A 19,392-nucleotide genomic window follows, 5' to 3' on the forward strand; every position below is an offset into this window, starting at 1 on the left:
CATTTTAGTTTGGGGTGGAGTAGGTGTTTGCAGCTACCTTGATATACTGGAGATTTGGTCTAGCTTCGAAAAAAGGGGCCAGCATTTTTTTTTTACGACTGGTTTAGAACATTCATGAATTATTAAACAATAACATAAGAAAGTTCAGTTGGATCGCTGCATCAGTCTCATTTTATAACAGCGCTTATGTTAGTGCACCAGATTTCAGACCGACATAAATATGTTCCTAAACATGTAACTTGATGTGATGACAGTTAGTGAGTTCCATTCTGGAAATAGCAGGTGATCCTAAATGAATGTCAAAGTGTGCACCAAACACCAAGATCTTCACCACGTGAGGCACACTCCCCAAGGGGTTACACTCACCAGAGCTCAGAATATCTCAGGCCTTAAAGTAAATCCTTATAACACTTTAAAGAAAAGTCATCAGCATTGCAGGCAGGTTTGGACAGTGTGAATCACTCCAGTTAGATACAGTCATAAAAAACAAAAAGATTCCAACATAGCGTAATCCTGTTTCTCAATTTATTAGAACCCAAAAACCTGTCCCTCATACAAAATACATACAAGCTGTTAAAATCAATGAAGCATGTATAAAAGCGCAATGACCAGTCTGCTGCTCAGGATAGCGTCTATGTAGATTCCACAGCCGCTCTGTGTCCTTCCTGATAGTATCCAGCTGTACATATTTTGCGCAAAAGGTTTTGCTGTGTTATTTTTAGGGGCTGCACATTGTGAAGGTGAAACCTTATGTATGTGAAAATTTTGTGATAAACCGCGCAGCCTATGTACACATCAACTATAAATGCAAAATCGTGAACAACCTCTAGATGTCTCCAGTGGATGACATAGATTCATTAGCATGTGAAATCTTTAAGCAGTATTCACTCTATCGTGCATAAGTGTAAACACATTGTGTGTGGCTACCACCAGATATTGCCAGCGGTTATAAATGGGAATAAAGTGTCCAAAAAACATATCTTAAGTGTCCAAAAAAATCAATCATATAAACGTGCAATGTCCATAAACTTCAATCAAAATGATTTCCAATGGTGCATAGGTTGCCTTATCCAGCAGAAAGTGACTATAAGTGCCGGTTCACACAGGGGCGACTTGTCAGGCGACCTAGCCGCCTGACAAGTCGCCTCCCGTTCTGTACAATGGAACCGTTCTAATAGGAGCGACGCAAGAAAAAGGTTCCTGTACTACTTTGGGGGCGACTTGAGGCGACTTGCATAGACTTCTATACAGAAGTCTTTTTGCAATTCGCCGTGGAAGTCGTCTGCAGGTCGCCTCGGTGAGGTGACCTGCAAGTCGTGCCGCCCCTGTGTGAACCGGGGCTTAGTCTTCCTCCACCAACACCTGTCACACTGTCTACTCACCAGAATTACATGACTCCCATTACAGGAGTCACATACAGAGGATGATCTCTCAATAGATGCTGCAGCGGTTCAGTAGACAAAGTAAGTAGGTTAAACCTCCCGATGTCTGGTCATCAGCAAGGCATAAAAGGAAAGACAGTCTCCCATAGTGAAATACGTAGGATTTATTGTATAAAATTAGCGCTACATAAGCACTTAGAACAAGAACAATTCAAAAAGGTAAGAATGGAAGCAGGTACGCTGGCTGCGCTCCATCTGCGTTCCACTGGGAGGAAGTGACTTATCACGCTCGACCATATCCAATGCGTTTCATCAGCGTCGTTTCGTGGAATGCAAAGGGAGCGCAGCCAGCGTCCTTGCTTCCAATTTTACCTTTTTAAATTGTTTTTGTTTTAAGTGCTTATTTAGCGCTAATTTTACACAATAAATCCTACGTATTTCACTATGGGAGGCAGTCTTTTTCCTTTTATTTCTTGCTGATAACCGGACATCTGGAGGTTTAACCTACTCACTGTTTACTGAACCGCTGCAGCATCTATTGAGAGATCATCCGCTGTATGTGACTCCTGTAATGGGAGTCGTGTAATTTTGGTGAGTAGGCTGTGTGACAGGTGTTAGTGGAGGAAAACTTATAGTCACTTTCTGCTGGATAAGGCAACTTATGCACCATTGGAAGTCCTTTTGATGGAAGTTTATGGACATTACACCTTTTATATGATTCATTTTTTGACACTTTTATAAATGTTTTTTGGACACTTTATCTATTCCCATTTATAACCGCTGGTGATATCTGGTGGTAGTCACACACAATGTGTTTACACTTATGCACGTTAGAGTGAATAGAGTGAAGAGGGAGAAGGTGTAGATAGAAAAGAGAAGGGGTCCAAGAACTGAGCCTTGGGGGACCCCCACAGAAAGGGGCAATGGAGAGGAGGAGACAGAGTTGTAGGTGACACTGAAGGAGCGCTGTGATAGATAGGAAGAGAACCAGGATAGAGCAGAATCTCAGAGGCCATTTATAGTTGATGTGTACATAAATGAAATGAACCTGAAACGAAACAAATTTTTTCATTGTGCACATCTTTAAAGTGCAATGTGCCATCATTAATAACATGTTATTCTATGTACTGGTTAAATGTGGGCAACTTAAAAAAAAAAAAACAAAAGCTCTGTACTTTTACGGAGTAGGATGCCAGCAGAGAGAGGTGCCAGTCTGGTATAGCTGTGATCTCATTAAAGTTTGTGCTGTTGCTGTGAATAACTGTTTTTTTTTATTCTATCATAGTTAGGGGCTATCTTCCCTCCAGCCAAGAAACTGCCGGAAGTCTTATGGATACAAGTGCAGAGCAGGAGCTTGTCAGAGAACTCAGTCAGAAGAAACAGAATCTGCTATTAGAACTGAAGAATTACCAAGAAAATTCCAAGGTGTGCAAAGCCAAATTTTCTGTATTTCCTTAAAATTCAACTACATAGTTTCATAGTTGGTGAGGTTGAAAAAAGACACACAGCCATCAAGTCCAACCTGTACTTTTATGTTAATATTACATTGTATATCCCTGTATGTTGTGGTTGTTAAGGTGCCCATCTAATAGTTTTTTTTAAATTAATAGCTACATAACTGTAGGACATTTAAAAAAAAAAAATTTTTCTAGTTTTGAACAGCGCATGGAAGAGCTGGAACCCCTTTTGGGCATAAATGCTGTTTGTGTCCCCTAAAAAGTGATTTCTCCCTTGTTCTGTTTGACACCTAAGAAGGAATGAGGGGAAATCTGCCCACTGGAGCCACGGACAATGATAGAAGCTTGTACAAACTTAATAGTGTTATTAACCCTGTCCCCACTGTGAAAAACCCATGTTTTATTTGCAATCCGTGTCCCTGCTAGTAAGATTCCTGCCTCACTTCCAGCTCTGTATGATTATATCTGTCAGATAGATAGGGACACAGATAGAAATAAACAGATAGAGGTGGGATTTGGGCTATAAAGCTTCTCAAAAGAGGCAGCCCAGTAGCACTAGTTTTAGGTAAATGTAAAGAAATTAGAGAGATGAGGTAAAAGAAAGTGAAAGTTCACTTTGCAAAGAATACTCAATCATGTGCAAGGAAAGTTAAAAAAGAAACAATTTTTATGCAGCACTTTTTGGATGATTGTACTCAGCACAACATAACCTCATTCACTAAACTAAGTGAATTTTCTCTTTGCGAACAAAATTTCTCTTAAAGCGGGGGTCCACCTATCTATCGTTTTTTTTTTTTTGAGTTCATTCACAAACTTTTCTTCTCAGCATTACATACTCACATATTGTGTGTAATATGTCCGCCTGTGTCAGATTTCGTCGGAAAGAATAACTTATATTATTCACTGCAGGCGGTTTCCATCTTCATTGTGGGCATTTGAAGCCCACAAGCATTTATTTCCTGGATGTGGTGAATGCTGTGCTCCCAGCATTCACCGCTTGTTCCCGCACATGCTCAGTGGCATCCTGGGAAGCCTGAGACTAGCTCCCAGGAGTCTGGGAGAGGCTAGAAACACGCCTACTCCCACGGGAGGAGAACCAGGAAGTGCAAAGAAGAATAGAAAAATAAAAGGTAATTACGGCGATTTAAATTTTTTTACACAGCAATTGAGCATCTAGGCAAGGAAGAGAATACATACAGATATTGTTCAAAATTTGGGTGGAACCCCGCTTTAACATAGTGAATGAGGTGAAGTGATGCTGTCTTTTAATTGTCCATTCATGTGCAAGAAAAAAGTCCTGTTTTTTTAAAACTTTCCTTGCACATACCATATATACTCGAGTATAAGCTGACTTTTTCAGCACATTTTTTTATGCTGAAAAAGCCCCCCTCGGCTTATACTCGAGTGAGGGTCTCCCGCTGTGTTATGCAGTCTTAACTGTTCGTCAGCCATCCACTGTAAGAAAGCCCCGCCTCCTCCTCGCCCGTGATAGACGGAACACTGATACAATGCTGGGAAACGGAATCAGTGTTCCGTATATCACGGACGAGGAGGAGGTGGGGGTTTGTTACAGTGGACGGCCGCCGAAGAGTTAAGACTGCAGTTGCATGACACAGCGGGAGACTCCCGCTGTTTGTAATCAAAGGTACAGGTGGACACAGTGAGGCTGCAAATGGGCACAGTGAGGCTACAGATGGGCACTGATGATACAGTTGGGCACAGTGAGGCTGCAGATGGGCACAGTGAGGCTGCAGATGGGCATTATTTACCAGTAGCTGCTGCATTTCCCACCCTAGGCTTATACTCGAGCCAATACGTTTTCCCAATTTTTTGTGGTAAATTTAGGTGCCTCGGTATACTCGAGTATATACGGTATTCGCAAAGTGAATGTGGATTTTGTTTCACCTTATTCAAGATAAATGGAAATTAACGTTGAAACTGAACATGCGCAACTCCATTAGTAAATCAGGGTCAGTGGATTTTTTTGTTATGCTAAAATAGTAATAGGGTGATAGGTGGCTATTTCAGATGTCTATATTGCTTTGAGAAGCTCTTGTTTATTTATATACAGATACCATGCCTCCTCCTTATATGATTTCATATACCCCACATATAGTGTTCAATTTTGTTTTCTGTTTTGCCTTGAAACAGGCAGAATCAAGGGCACAAGCAAGTGAGCCTGATGGCCAAATGGGAGTGATTCCAGCAAACACACAGTTACAGACGGCTCTGTCTGTCACTCTGGGATCAGAGACTCAGGTTTCCCATGTGGAGCTCAGCATATCAACATCTAATGGTGAGAAAATTGTACCTGGTCCCATGTCATGGGGTCAATATGGGACCAATAATCATTGTACTAAAGCACTAAATAGCAAGGGGACAGAGTCTTCTGTAGAGTAATGAGGTTTTTAAACCCTACAATTTAACATCTTAGGGCTGTTAGGCAAAAAAAAAGAAAAAGAGTAAAAAAAAAATAATTATACCTGATTCTGCAACAAAGACATTATGGGGGGGGGGGGGGGGGATTTACTAAAACTGGTGAAGCTGTGCATGGTAATCAATTGGCTTCTAACTTCAGCTTGTTCAATTAAGCTTTGGCAATAAAAGTTAGAAGCTGATTGGTTACTATGCACAACTGCACCAGATTCTCTGTGCACCAGTTATAGTAAATCTCCCCATAATGTCATTATTTGCCTACATATACAGTGGGGCAAAAAAGTATTTAGTCAGCCACCAATTGTGCAAGTTCTCCCACTTAAAAAGATGAGAGAGGCCTGTAATTGTCATCATAGGTATACCTCAACTAAGAGAGACAAAATGTGGAAACAAATCCAGACAATCACATTGTCTGATTTTTTAAAGAATTTATTTGCAAATTATGGTGGAAAATAAGTATTTGGTCACCTACAAACAAGTAAGATTTCTGGCTCTCCCAGACCTGTATCTTCTTCTTTAAGAGGCTCCTTTGTCCTCCACTCATTACCTGTATTAATGGCACCTGTTTGAACTTGTTATCAGTGTAAAAGACACCTGTCCACAACTTCAAACAGTCACACTCCAAACTCCACTATGGTGAAGACCAAAGAGCTGTCGAAGGACACTAGAAACAAAATTGTGGACCTGCACCAGGCTGGGAAGACTGAATCTGCAATAGGCAAGCAGCTTGGTGTGAAGAAACCAACCGTGGGAGCAATAATTAGAAAATGGAAGACATACAAGACCACTGATAATCTCCCTCAATCTGGGGCTCCACACAAGATCTCACCCCGTGGGGTCAAAATGATCACATGAACGGTGAGCAAAAATCCCAGAACGACATGGGGGGACCTAGTGAATGACCTGCAGAGAGCTGGGGCCAACGTAAGAAAGGCTACCATCAGTAACACACTATGCCTCCAGGGACTCAGATCCTGCAATGCCGGACGTATCCCCCTGCTTAAGCCAGTACATGTCCGGGCCCATCTGAGGTTTGCTAGAGAGCATTTGGATGATCCAGAAGAGGACTGGGAGAATGTCATATGGTCAGATGAAACCAAAGTAGAACTGTTTGGTAGAAACACAACTCGTCCTGTCTGGAGGAGAGAGAATGCTGAATTGCAACCAAAGAACACCATACCTACTGTGAAGCATGGGGGTGGCAACATCATGCTTTGGGGCTGTTTCTCTGCAAAGGGAACAGGACGACTGATCCGTGTACATGAAAGAATGAATGGGGCCATGTATCATGAGATTTTGAGTGCAAACCTCCTCCCATCAGCAAGGGCATTGAAGATGAAACGTGGCTGGGTCATTTTTACTTATTTTCCACCATAATTTGCAAATACATTCTTTCAAAAATCAGACAATGTGATTGCGTTTGTTTCCACATTTTGTCTCTCATAGTTGAGGTATACCTATGATGACAATTACAGGCCTCTCTCATCTTTTTAAGTGGGAGAACTTGCACAATTGGTAGCTGACTAAATACTTTATTGCCCCACTGTACCTAGATATATACAGCAGATATATGGGATTATTTGATTGTATTTGTCCGGTATCATTTTAAGAAATGTCAATCTAATCATGGTAGGCACAGGCTAGATTTTTTAATGTCCTTTGAAAGCCAAATCAGGTCTTTTGGATTCTGCACAAATGTAGCCCAATGTTTTACGGGGCAACATGCAAATTTCTGTGTTCTTCCTCCTGCAGGATAGCATTCCTCTGTGGATAACCTCTACATAGAAGGATATACTAATCACACTGACAGACAAAAGTACATTGGCAATGAATTATTTCCATGGCAATTATTTCTGAACATTGTTTTCTAATGTTTTTGTGGGAAAAGCCAAGTCCTTTTCAGACTCCTAAAACAGAATGCAGTAATAAATAACGAAAGAATGTGCTTTCCTGTTTAGATTTTGGTGAAAAAGATTTTTTTTTTGTGTGTTTATCTCCGACAGTGTTCTGCTTCTTTTTGTGTCATATACCAAGTTTCATTACACTCAGTGTAATTTTATACATCAGCCCTTGCCCATCCAAAAAACATATCAATGCTTAGCCTGACATTACTGGGTTAACTCAGTTAAACAGTGACCAGAACAAAGCTGTATTTTGGATTATAGTAACCAATAGTTATCAGTCAGAGATGACTTACTGAGGACTGATGATGTTGGGTTGCTGCACTTCCTTGCGCTTTGGCTTTTTGACTTGCTATATGTTTGTTTGCCTAGGGCGGGGGTCAGCAACCTGTAGATCGTGATCTACCAGTAGATCGCGGACAGGTGACTGGTAGATCGCTGTCTGGGCTTGCTGACTCGCCATGTCAGAGCATCAGAGTGTAATGCAGAGGGACTACTTGTAAAGTTGGAGCTGTAGTAGGGAGCAAGTGCGGCATTAGCTGATGTCTCCTCTGTAGTTCCGGCTCCTGTCCCATGCGGAGTGATACCAACTGCACTCCACCTCTTATCCCGGCTAATGGTCTCCAGAGTGGTGCCAGAAGCAGGAAAAAAAGAGCTCTTCAGATCAGTGTGAAGCAATACACTGGACATAATAGTATAGGGCTGCTTTCACACTGAACCGTGACTCAACCGCAGGATTTTACCACCCCCCAACTTTATGTGTGAACTAGCCCTAAGGGTGCCACTGCCAAATGCAGCTAAGGCCTCATTCACAAGTGCAGCAGGCACTGTTGCTTCTCTCAAAAGCAATCCAAGTGTATTTGACAGATGGTGAGGAAGTGATGCGTTGCCTCCTCACCACCTGATTTAAACCCATGATTGCCATGCAATGCATTTGATTGCGATACGGTAGTATGACAATCAGGGGTGAGGAGGTGACACTGTGCTTGTGATCTTTGGCTTCTCCCATCTTGTTCAGGTAGATCTCCACCTCTTTAAGTTTGCCTACCCCTGGCCTAGGGTTTATCTTGGTTGCAATAAACAGGCTTTAGATAAGGGCATGAGGTCATACCTATCCAATACATGCAGGTACAAATCACATTCTGAACACATACACCATATTTAGTAGACATGTCATGCAGCCATGTGTTAGCCTGTGTTGAACCCACAACTTTAAGCATCCTCAATGATTTTCCAAGATCTTAAACCTACAGGAGTATTCTATTCAATAAAATGGTTGCTCAAAGCAGCTGACCATATTGCAGCTTTTATTTTCCAAGGGAAAAACCTGACTGCAGTAGACAGCACCACCAATTTTCAGCTTCCTTCCCTTTATTGTATATGATATCCTGAAAGGACATTTTTCTTTTAGATACAATTATCCGTGCAGTACTCATCTTTGCTGAAGGTATATTTGAAGGTGAAAGCCATGTTGTGCATCCCAGTGTCCAGAATCTTACTGGCCGCATTCGGGTCCCTATCTGCCCTCCTAAGGATGTGCCTGTGGATCTTCACATTAAAGCATTTGTTGGTTACAAAAGCAGGTAAGAGCATAAATTAGGAGATCAAGGTTCCATATAGCAATATATGCTCTAAAAATAAATTTAGTGGAACTTAAACAAGATTACTATCCATACAAAGCAGTATTAATTAAGAAAATAACATAGTCAATATTAATATGCCTAGTTCCACTGGGCAGCATAGGTCAGAGCGTCTGGAGGGCGGACTGTCTAAAGCTGGCCATAGACTTCAGAGAGCTGTCGGATAGCTGTGTGGCAGCTAGGTTGTGCATGTATGGCCAACCATGATCTAATGTCTGTAGGCAGCCTTAAGCCTAGTACACACTATCAGAAAATCGGATGAAAATAAGCTTTCAAAGCAATCGCACGATAATTTGATCATTAGTACACAGCTTTCGAGAGCCGATCACGACAGTTTATGTGAATTTTTCCGAAGGTAAAACACGAAAATTTTTCGCGTAAGGTGCCAGAACAAACTATTTTTATTTAATCAGTTAAAACCTATTAGTCAAAAAGACCAAGACCACGCATGCTAGGAAACAAAAAAATACATTACAATACAACACAATACATCACTTCCGAAGTTGTATTCTGTCGTACTAGAATTTTCGTAACTTTGGTAATCTCTTTATTTTTGATATGAGACTAGGATGCAAAAAAAAAAGCAGACAATCATTCGTCCTATATTCTTCTTGTGTGATTGAGGCTTATGTCATCGTGGTAAAAAGACCCAAGATTATTATTGTCTTACACCCCAAACTACAGCAAGGTAATCAAATGATTGGGGGTCCCTGTATCTTATCTATAACTGCAGCAAAGCTCTGGTAAAAGGAAAAGGGCATTAACGCCTTACCTTTAAGGATGCTAAAGGTAAAGAAAGAGCAGGAAAAGGTGAGATGAACAGGAAGACATATGTTGCATAATTAATGATAAATTTATATACAAAAAAAATCCAAGGTGAAGTGTGAAGGTCGATATATATCTTTTCATATTTGGTTTAAAATTTTCTTTTTAAAATATCAAAGCATTTTTGTTTGCTTATTGACAGTGTACAGTTTCACGTGTTTGAACTAACCAGGCAGCTTCCTCGATTCTCAATGTATGTGCTCAGTAGCCCCGCCTCTTCACCAGAGCCATCCAGTCATGTGACCTTCAGCATCAATGAACGGGTGCAGAGGGTGAGTCTTATACAAAGACAGACTTTTTTCTAGTTGTTTGTAAGAATTACAGAGTGGTGTTGTAAACTATAGCCCCCTTTTCACAGCAGCTACCCAAGACTAAAAATAAACACATGAAAAGATATAAAAGAAAATAGTAACATCAAAGAAAATAGTAATAATAATAAAAATTGCACAAGTTCAGACCTGGTGCCTATAACTATTATAGCAGCGCTACTGTCATAGAGTTCGTGATCAGCTTTCATGTGTATATGGTGTACATGAGTAGTAATAGTTGACAGATGATGTGAAAAAAGTCCCAGAAACTTCAGATGGAAAGTTTTGCTATGTTGTAACTTCACCCCACACTGCAGTCTGTGTATCACACTCCTCTTCGGGGTTCAAACTCACCAGAGGGTTGAATATATCAGACATGGATTGATAAACTACAGATCTCCTTGGCAGAAAAGCAGGTGTCACAGCATATCCACCGGTTCTCAGGGCAGAAAGAAAGGCTCCAAAAAGTGTAAATCCGTTTTCTCTCTTTGCTTTATTATATAAAAGTTTTTCCATACATCATCGGTCAATAACATAAAGGCACTTCATAGGCTTATAGACGGGCGTTCCACATAACACTAAGAAGAAGCGACTCATACTATAATGGAAGCAGCGTCCACCGCTTGCTTTCTGGTATATCTTCTTCCTGGTCATGGAACGCACTCGTCACATCAGGTCGTCAGGCCACGCCCTGACTAGTTTCGTCATTACGACTTCCTCTGAAGGCGTGGCCTAATGACGTGACGTTCCGTTTTTTTATACCAACAGGCTAGCATGTGACAGTACTACACATGCATGCTGATTACCTGCAGTTACGGCAAGCAGACTCAGCATCATTCCTTAATCATCCTTAATAATAAAACAGCACCAGAATATAGGAGACCTGTACAGACACATAGAACCACGCTATCATAATAGTCACTGAGCGTACTTAAAGCATTTTAAAAGGACATAGTCTGATATCTAAAATAATGGATAACAACATTACCTAATGAATAAATAATGATATTTGAAGCGCTTCACAATGTGCATGAAAATGAATATATAAGAAAATATAAATAGTAAAATAAATCCAGCGGTGAGTAAAAATTCCTAAAAAATCCAGCAATCAAAATAGTGTAAAATTATAAAAAATTAGTGACACCAAATGTGTAAAAAAATTCACATAAAAAATCCACACAAAAATAATTATATAGGGATGTATTCAGAAGGTTCAATTATACAGGTGTAGAATCCTGATTGGTATAGAGCTTTTGATCACTAGCAAAGCTGTTTAAAAACACTTGCTTAATCAAGGTGCTCATTGACCTTCATAGTAACAATGTGCTTTTTGCTTCTATTCACAACCAATGTGAGAATCATAAACAGGCAGATAAGAGAAAAAACCAATCATTGTGCAATAGTTAGGATACCAAGGTACACAGGCAAACTTCAATCCACTCACGTGTGCCTTATAATGATAAGGCATATGCAGGTTTTACTATAGCAGTCAGCCACCTTAGACAGGAGCAGATTCAGTGCAGTACACTGTGTGATACTGCTGATCTGCACAGAGCGTCCTTGGCTCCTCCCACGCGTTACATCACAGTCACGTGACTTTTCAAGGATCAAGTCCTTGAAAAAGTCACGTGACTGTGATGTAACGCGTGGGAGGAGCCAAGGACGCTCTGTGCAGATCAGCAGTATCACACAGTGTACTGCACTGAATCTGCTCCTGTCTAAGGTGGCTGACTGCTATAGTAAAACCTGCATATGCCTTATCATTATAAAGCACACGTGAGTGGATTGAAATTTGCCTGTGTACCTTGGTATCCTAACTATTGCACAATGATTGGTTTTTTCTCTTATCTGCCTGTTTATGATTCTCACATTGGTTGTGAATAGAAGCAAAAAGCACATTGTTACTATGAAGGTCAATGAGCACCTTGATTAAGCAAGTGTTTTTAAATAGCTTTGCTAGTGATCAAAAGCTCTATACCAATCAGGATTCTACACCTGTATAATTGAACCTTCTGAATACATCGCTATATATTTATTTTTATGTGAATTTTTTTACACATTTGGTGTCACTAATTTTTTATAATTTTACACTATTTTGATTGCTGGATTTTTTAGGAATTTTTACTCACCGCTGGATTTATTTTACTATTTATATTTTCTTATATATTCATTTTCATGCACATTGTGAAGCGCTTCAAATATCATTATTTATTCTTTTTAAGTGACTCTGAAAACACTCTCTTTTGATAGCAGCCTCACTTGGTTTTATATGTAATTATCAGCTATTTAGCATCACAGCGCTTTGTGTTTTATATATATTTTTTAACATTACCTAATGGCTAAAATATTATACAAAAGAGTATATATTTTTATTCTATTATGGAGATGTTGCTCTTCTACTTTATATTTTAGCCATTAGGTAATTTTGATATTCATCACTTTGTATATTAGACGATGTCCCTCGAAGAATGTTTTTTAAGATCACGCAGTGACTCTTTTGTATAATATTTTAGCCATTAGGTAATGTTGTTATCCATTATTTTATATATCAGACTATATCCTTTTAAAATGCTTTTTAAGTACGCTCAGTGACTATTATGATAGCATAGCATGGTTCTATATGTCTGTACAGGTCTCCTATATTCCGGTGCTGTTATTAAGGAATGATGCTGAGTCTGCTTGCCGTAAGTGCAGGTAATCAGCACGCATGTGTAGTACTGACTGTCACATGCTAGCCTGTTGGTATAAAAAAAGGAACGTTGCGTCGTTAGGCCCTCGGAGGAAGACGTAACGACGAAACTAGTTAGGACGTGGCCTGACGACTGGATGTGATGAGTGCGTTACACGACCAGGAAGAAGACATACCAGGAAGCAAGCGGTGGACGCTGCTTCAATTATAGTGTGAGTCCCTTCTTCTTAGGGTTATGAGGAATGCCCGTCTATAAGCTTATGAAGTGCCTTTATGCTATTGACCGATTATGATGTATGGAAAAACTTTTATATAATAAAGCAAACAGAGAAAATGGATTTACACTATTTGGAACCTTTCTTTCTGCCCTGAGAACCAGTGGATATGCTGAGACACCTGCTTTGCTGCCAAGGAGATCTGTGGTTTATCAATCCATGTCTGATATATTCAACCCTCTGGTGAGACTGCGGTGTGGGGTGTTTAAAGTTACAACATAGCAAAACTTTACATCTGAGGTTTCTGGGACTTTATTCACATCATCTGTCAACTATTACTACTCGTGTGCACCATATACACATGAAAGCTGATCATGAACTCTATGACAGTAGCGCTGCTATAATAATTATAGGCACCAGGTCTAGACTTGTGCAATTTTTATTATTACTATTTTCTTTGATGTTTGTGCGTTTGCTTTTTTATTAATATTACATTATATTAGTGTTGACATTTAGTGTTATAACTGTGGAAGATCTATAATTATCTGAAGCCTGATATATCTTTAGTGCTGAGATAGTGGAAGGAGGCCAAGAATTCACTGTATTTCTTAGACATGAATAGATATATTGTACAATACCTAATGTGGTGAATACATCGATTGCATTGTTTGCCAGATTCGGTCTTATACCTCTCCAGAGTTCACTTTTCCAGGTCAGGATCCCCTGGTCTTTTGTAATGAATGGTGTAATATTATTATCTTAAAAGAGAAGCATGGGTTTTTTTTTTTTTTTTTTTGCTAATCATACTTACCTCAGTGGATGGAGCATTGGTCCGATGCCGCAGCTGTCCCCCGCGGCGTCTCTGCACTGAGAACCGAGCCACCGAAAACCGCCGATGGCTCGGTTCTCACTCCTCCCTGAGCAGAGCAATGCTGACTGTCAGTCAGCATCGTTCTTGGTCTGCTTCTCCACGCTCATTGGAGCGATGAGCTGTAGAGGGGCGGGGAGAGGCCGTCTCAGTGGCTTGCTGAGACTGCCATCAATCAATGCAGCAGGCGGATTCAGACTTGGGAAGTCGGGATGACATGCTGCCTCGACTTATGGCAGTGACATCAGCGGAGTGCGGACTTCAGCCTGCTGAAAACAGGTCACAGGAGTGCAAAATGAATTGCACTCCTGTGACCCATAGGAGAAGCCCAGCCTAAAAAGCTCAGGCTGGACTTCTTTAACTTTTAACTTGTTATATTAAAGTGATAATAAACACACACTGTTTAATTTTACTTTGTCCCTTATATTCCTGTATGTGGATGATGGCACTGTAATTATTTGAATAAAAAAACAAAAAAACCTATCTAGTACCTTTTTCCTAATCGATATACAGCTGTCACAAGACCTAGATCTCTCCCAGCCTGTTTGTAGGGAAACATAAGCAGGAGGCGCCTCTAGTCCTCTGCTGATGTTCAAAAAAACAAACAAAAAAATACAGCCTTTGGAACACAGAGTAAAAATAAATAAATACTATCAATAAACTGTTTTAAATTGTCATACAAATATATATTTGAAATCAAATCTTATTTATTTTTTGGCAATAACATGGTGTGGGTGGACTTCTGCCAGCCATGGGCTGTGCCACACCCCTCCAGCCAGTGTCTTAGAATAAGAGGGAGGTGAAGCCACCATTAATCTCCATGTAATATGCCTCCCCCATTGTGTTTAGCTGGTTAGTGGGCATGGAGGAGAAGGGAGGGAGCGGGCTGTCATTTACCACTGTGTATACACCCACATGTGTGACTCTATAGTGACATGGGCTGCTCAGATGTGATAGGGAAGAAATTCTCAGCATAGAAACTCACTGAAAACTGAGCATGTGCAGAGTTGCCACCACAGCTGCAAAATCCCTAGCTGAATTGGTGATATGAACAGAAGGTGGAGATGGAGAACAGCAGGATTAACCAGATGTTTTGCAGAATACAAAAAAAAGAATCTCATAATAACTAAGTGAGTATGAACAGCATGTAATACACCATTTACTGATAGTGTTTTTTTTATGATGTGACACTTTAAATAGTGTGTATTGCCATGGTGAGGGGGCTTTGTATTGCCATGGAAACAAAGGGAGCCATCCCTATTGCCATGGCGAAGGATGGGTCTGCACAAGAACACTGCTCTATATAGAATAGAGGTTTGTGCAGGTTACTTCCAAGTTGCCATGGCGACAGAAGCGTCTGGCTCTTGCCATGCTGACTGTGTTGCTATGGCGTTGTAGGAATCTGGCCATTGCCTTACTGACAGTATAATCTGGCAGTAGATCGATTGGGACTCCTTGTCAAGGCAACAGAGTGATGGTGCCCTAATAAGGAATTAGTATCTTTATAATTATCCTTTTGGTATATCTGTCCACTCTGCAGGCAACACCTTGGTGATGCTAGACGTTCCATGTGACTTTATAGACTCCCAATCCCATGCACAGGCAATAGGCACACCTAGCTGTATATGAACAAAACCCACTATATTTTCCCTTTGTTTGGAAGATTGTCCTGTGGTTGAACCAGAACTTTCTGTTACCAGAAGACACAGAAGTACAAAGTGCTCCATTTCAGATCTGCTTTACATCACTACGAGATGGGGGGACTCTTCTCATAAACATGAAACCCAACGGAGAGGTAGGTGATCCCCAAATCACTGTGAGATTTCATAGTTGGTAAGGTTGTATAAAGACCTTAGTCCATCCAGTCCAACCTTTGTCACAATTTCTGTATAACACCATTCTCTCAATGCAGATCACACTAGGTACAGATGACATGGATCTAGCTGGTGACATTATTCAGTCATTGGCAACATTTCTGGCCATAGAAGACCTGCCTGTGGAAGCAGACTTTCCCAAATACTTCAATCAGCTTCGAAAAGTGCTTGTGCAGGTGAGTTAGAGCTTCCTGCCCTGATTTTTACAAATGACTCCTTATGTTTAAACATTTTAAAGTAGTTGTAAACCTAAGACATGAAATATGAACAAAGCATATCCCTCTATAGTGTGTACTTGTCTCAAACCAGAGCACTAAGTGTCATTTCTGTCTGCTGCCTCCTTCCTCTGCTATCAGCATGAATCACTTCTGATAAGTTTTCCAGAGAAAAATGGTGTCAGGGGAGGGACTTTCGGCTGATTGACAGCCTCAACTGTTCCCATGTGCTGTGTGGAGGGGGTGTGTCCCTTCCCTCCAATCAGCTCTCTGAGCTCTCCTCGCTGATCTCTGCAGAGTGTAACTTCAGTTCTCCTCCCTCTTTTTTTCTGAAATCTCAGACAAGCTAATTCAATACAAGTGAAATAAAAAGAAATGCCGTGCTAAAATACTCTAAATAGCAATATACGAAAATGATATCCAATGTGAATATTTAATGAATATAAAAATAAAATAAAAAGTAGTCCCAAAAAAGATGAGCAATCCCAAAACAAAGGCAGTGATATTAAATGTCCCAAAAAGAAGGTGAGTAAGTGAAGAAGATCTTAGGTATACATCATTAATCCTCCAAGTGCTCCACCACCTGTGTGTGCAATAAGGACTCTTAGCAGAGTTGGTGGACTCTTTAGTCAAGAAGACATTAATATATTAATGGACCCTATTACAAGGGATGGACATCCTCCAGGTCACGACCACATCTACATAAGTCCCTCATCGTCAAGCAAAATGAACCCGCGTGAAAGAAAAGCTTTGAAAATAGAGGGGGAAAGAGGGTTGGGACTTTATGTGAGGCATACAGTCTATACCAATATTTAATTGTCAGTTGGGGACTACACCATCACTGATGCCTCTTGTATTGCTCCTTTGTGCCTCAGTGCGGCCGTGGATTTGTGGCCACAGCTCCCTGGGGATGTTTGTTACCTATAGTGCCTCCAGCCATTAACACTACTTCCTGTATATCCAATTTAGATGTAGGTAAGAGTGCTTGGAAAATATTCCATCCCTCCTCTGCCCTTCTTCCCCCTTGATCGATAGATCTATCCATTTTGTTACTGCTCCTGATGAGTGGACATCTCCACGAAACCTGTAGAGCCCCACCCTTATGCTACATCATCACAATCGTGTGATTTTGAGATTGATCAGAATGGATTTTTATTATCACCAGTAACATAATTATGTTTATTATGAATTGGAACAATTTTACTATATTTACGTAATTATTACCATTATACAGTGATACGTGTTATCAGTATGTACAATAAACTGTTAAGGTGTTAGCTTTGTTTATCATCATCTTTACCAGTTCTATGTATATTTGTCTGGAATCTATAAACATGTGATTGCATATTTAATTCTCTTAGCCGTGCTTCATATAAAGTCCCAACCAACCCCCCTCTTTTAATATGAAAGAAAAGCCTGAAGGGCCACATAGTGTAAAACCATATATGAATCTTTATTAAAACAAGTACAGACTACTTACAAAGTCATGGAAGATAAGCACTTGTAAAAGCAAACAAACCCAGAAATCAGAAGACCATTTCCTGGTTACGGAGTGCATGATGACGTCATGAGGTAGCTCCACCCTACGTGTTTCGTCACATCTGACTTCGGGGCGTGCACCTTTTTTTGGTTTTATTTAAGCTTAAAAAAAGAGAAGACTGCAGATAGACAGGTACAACTTATGTAGGAGGATTTGTTTCATCTCTGTGTATCACCTTAGGTTAGTCCCTTCACTGGGTATATGTGAGGGTTTACAACCATTTTAACTGCAGTACATCTGTTATGTACTAAACAATTCAGAGAGATTAATGCATTACATTTTTGGTATCGGATAACATTCTATACAATTATTGCTACAGTGGAAGGTAGCAGGAGTTCATTAAACGTATACATTTTGTTTAGAGTAGATTGGGATGGGAGCTGATGATAAAATTATACAGGCTTTTAAAGCCCTATTCGCAATTGTGGGATACTCAGCAGGGAATCCTGGCAATTAGCTAGGGAGTGAAGCCCCATAGAAAGCATTAGGAGGCTGACAGCTCCCGCAGCTATTCACGGGTGATTGCATGTAATCCCTCAGGCAGGCCTATAGGATCTGTTGGCTTCATTATCTTTATTGAGAAATGCTCCATTCAAGGATTTGCAGCAGCAAATGCAGTGAGGGGGGAGATCACTGGAGGAATTTCAGTAATGTATCTTTACATTGAAGCTGCATTTACAAAAACTCAACTTAGTGGATTTTGCCTTTGAATGATGAAAAATGTGAGGAACCCTGCCTGATAGCTGAATCTAAAATAAATATTTTATCTCAATTCTTTTTTCAGGTAGACGAATCCCATTTAGTGCACCAGAAGCTTACTGCAGACATGGCTGATCAGTCGAACTTGATACGCAGCATGCTGGTACAAGCTGAGGATGCCCGACTCATGAGGGATATGTAAGCACTCTTCCAAACTAGCTTGAACACTGTCTTGTGATTGCAGGTTTTAACCTGTAACCTGATAATGATACCCCTATGTAACGAGAAAACAAGAAGTTAATGTTTAGTGAACCTGTCATCATGAGTTCTCTTGCCCCCCCGTATAGGAGGTGTGCAAGAAGGAACTTAAATCAAACTTTGCAGTACAACGCAAGGGCCGCAAATGCTGTCTGGGCCACCTCTATCTTAAAGCGGAGTTCCACCCAATTTTGAGAGGTGGTCTTAAACGAAAGACCGCCTCTCCACCCCTCGTTTTTGGATATTTAAAAAAAAAAAAATACTTTCTAACTTACCTTTTTTTGAAGTTCTAAGAGTACTTCCGATCCAGCCGGGCCGCGGCTGAGGACGTCACATCCTCTTCTGCGGTGAGCCCCTCATTGTCTTCTGGGACATGTGTGTGTCCCAGAAGACAAGCTGGCCATTCACAAAGCGCCGCACGACTCGCGCATGCAGTGTCGGAAACCGGCAGTGAAGCTGCCACTGCCGGTTTCCCTTAGTTGGAATAGCGGCGCCTGCACCCGATCCGATGGACAGATCGGCCTGGGGGGGGCCGACATTGCGGGCTCCCTGGACAGGTAAGTGTCCTTATTAAAAGTCTGCAGCTACAGTGTTTGCAGCTGCTGACTTAAAAAAAAAAAAAAAAAATTCCGGCTGGAACACGGCTTTAAGAATCTGATATTAGTTCTTGCTCATAATAGAATCTTTGACCAAAGTCAAGTTACTTGGATATAATAGCAAAAGAGCAGTTGATAGACACCTGGTTCTCATGGTCTCTGAAGGTGGATGGTATAAGGTTATTATTGTAACCAGGCATCTCTTGTTTATTGAATCACATGTCAAATCATGCAGTTGTATCTGCACTTTGCTTACTGAGTATTCATTTTGTCTTTAATAAGATGATTAAAAAAGAATCTGATATTGGTAGGTGCAAAATGTACAAAAATGTTAGATTTTTATTTACTTTACGCCCGTCCTCTGTGCCGCTGGGTGTGACGTCTTTCTGGTAAGATTCCCGAGGCATGCAGAATAGATGAAAACCTCATAAGAAGACATTTCAGTTCATTGTAAGATTGTCTTCTCATGAGATTTCAGCTACTCTGTAT

The 19,392-nt window shown here is 40.6% G+C and overlaps 1 protein-coding gene across 1 annotated transcript in view; it reads left to right on the forward strand.

Moving 5' to 3' along the window:
* The window catches only part of BBS2 (Bardet-Biedl syndrome 2), a 71,460-nt gene that overhangs the window by 41,385 nt on the left and 10,683 nt on the right, over positions 1–19,392 (forward strand). The window contains exons 10-16 of the mRNA XM_073605500.1: positions 2,668–2,807; positions 4,991–5,135; positions 8,588–8,759; positions 9,784–9,913; positions 15,385–15,516; positions 15,634–15,771; positions 18,135–18,247. Of these exons, the coding sequence (XP_073461601.1) occupies positions 2,668–2,807; positions 4,991–5,135; positions 8,588–8,759; positions 9,784–9,913; positions 15,385–15,516; positions 15,634–15,771; positions 18,135–18,247 (970 nt within the window). The remainder of the gene's footprint in view (positions 1–2,667; positions 2,808–4,990; positions 5,136–8,587; positions 8,760–9,783; positions 9,914–15,384; positions 15,517–15,633; positions 15,772–18,134; positions 18,248–19,392) is intronic.

This window comes from Aquarana catesbeiana, linkage group LG11 (assembly GCF_042186555.1).
Source record: "Aquarana catesbeiana isolate 2022-GZ linkage group LG11, ASM4218655v1, whole genome shotgun sequence".
NCBI classification, from domain to species: Eukaryota; Metazoa; Chordata; class Amphibia; order Anura; family Ranidae; genus Aquarana; species Aquarana catesbeiana.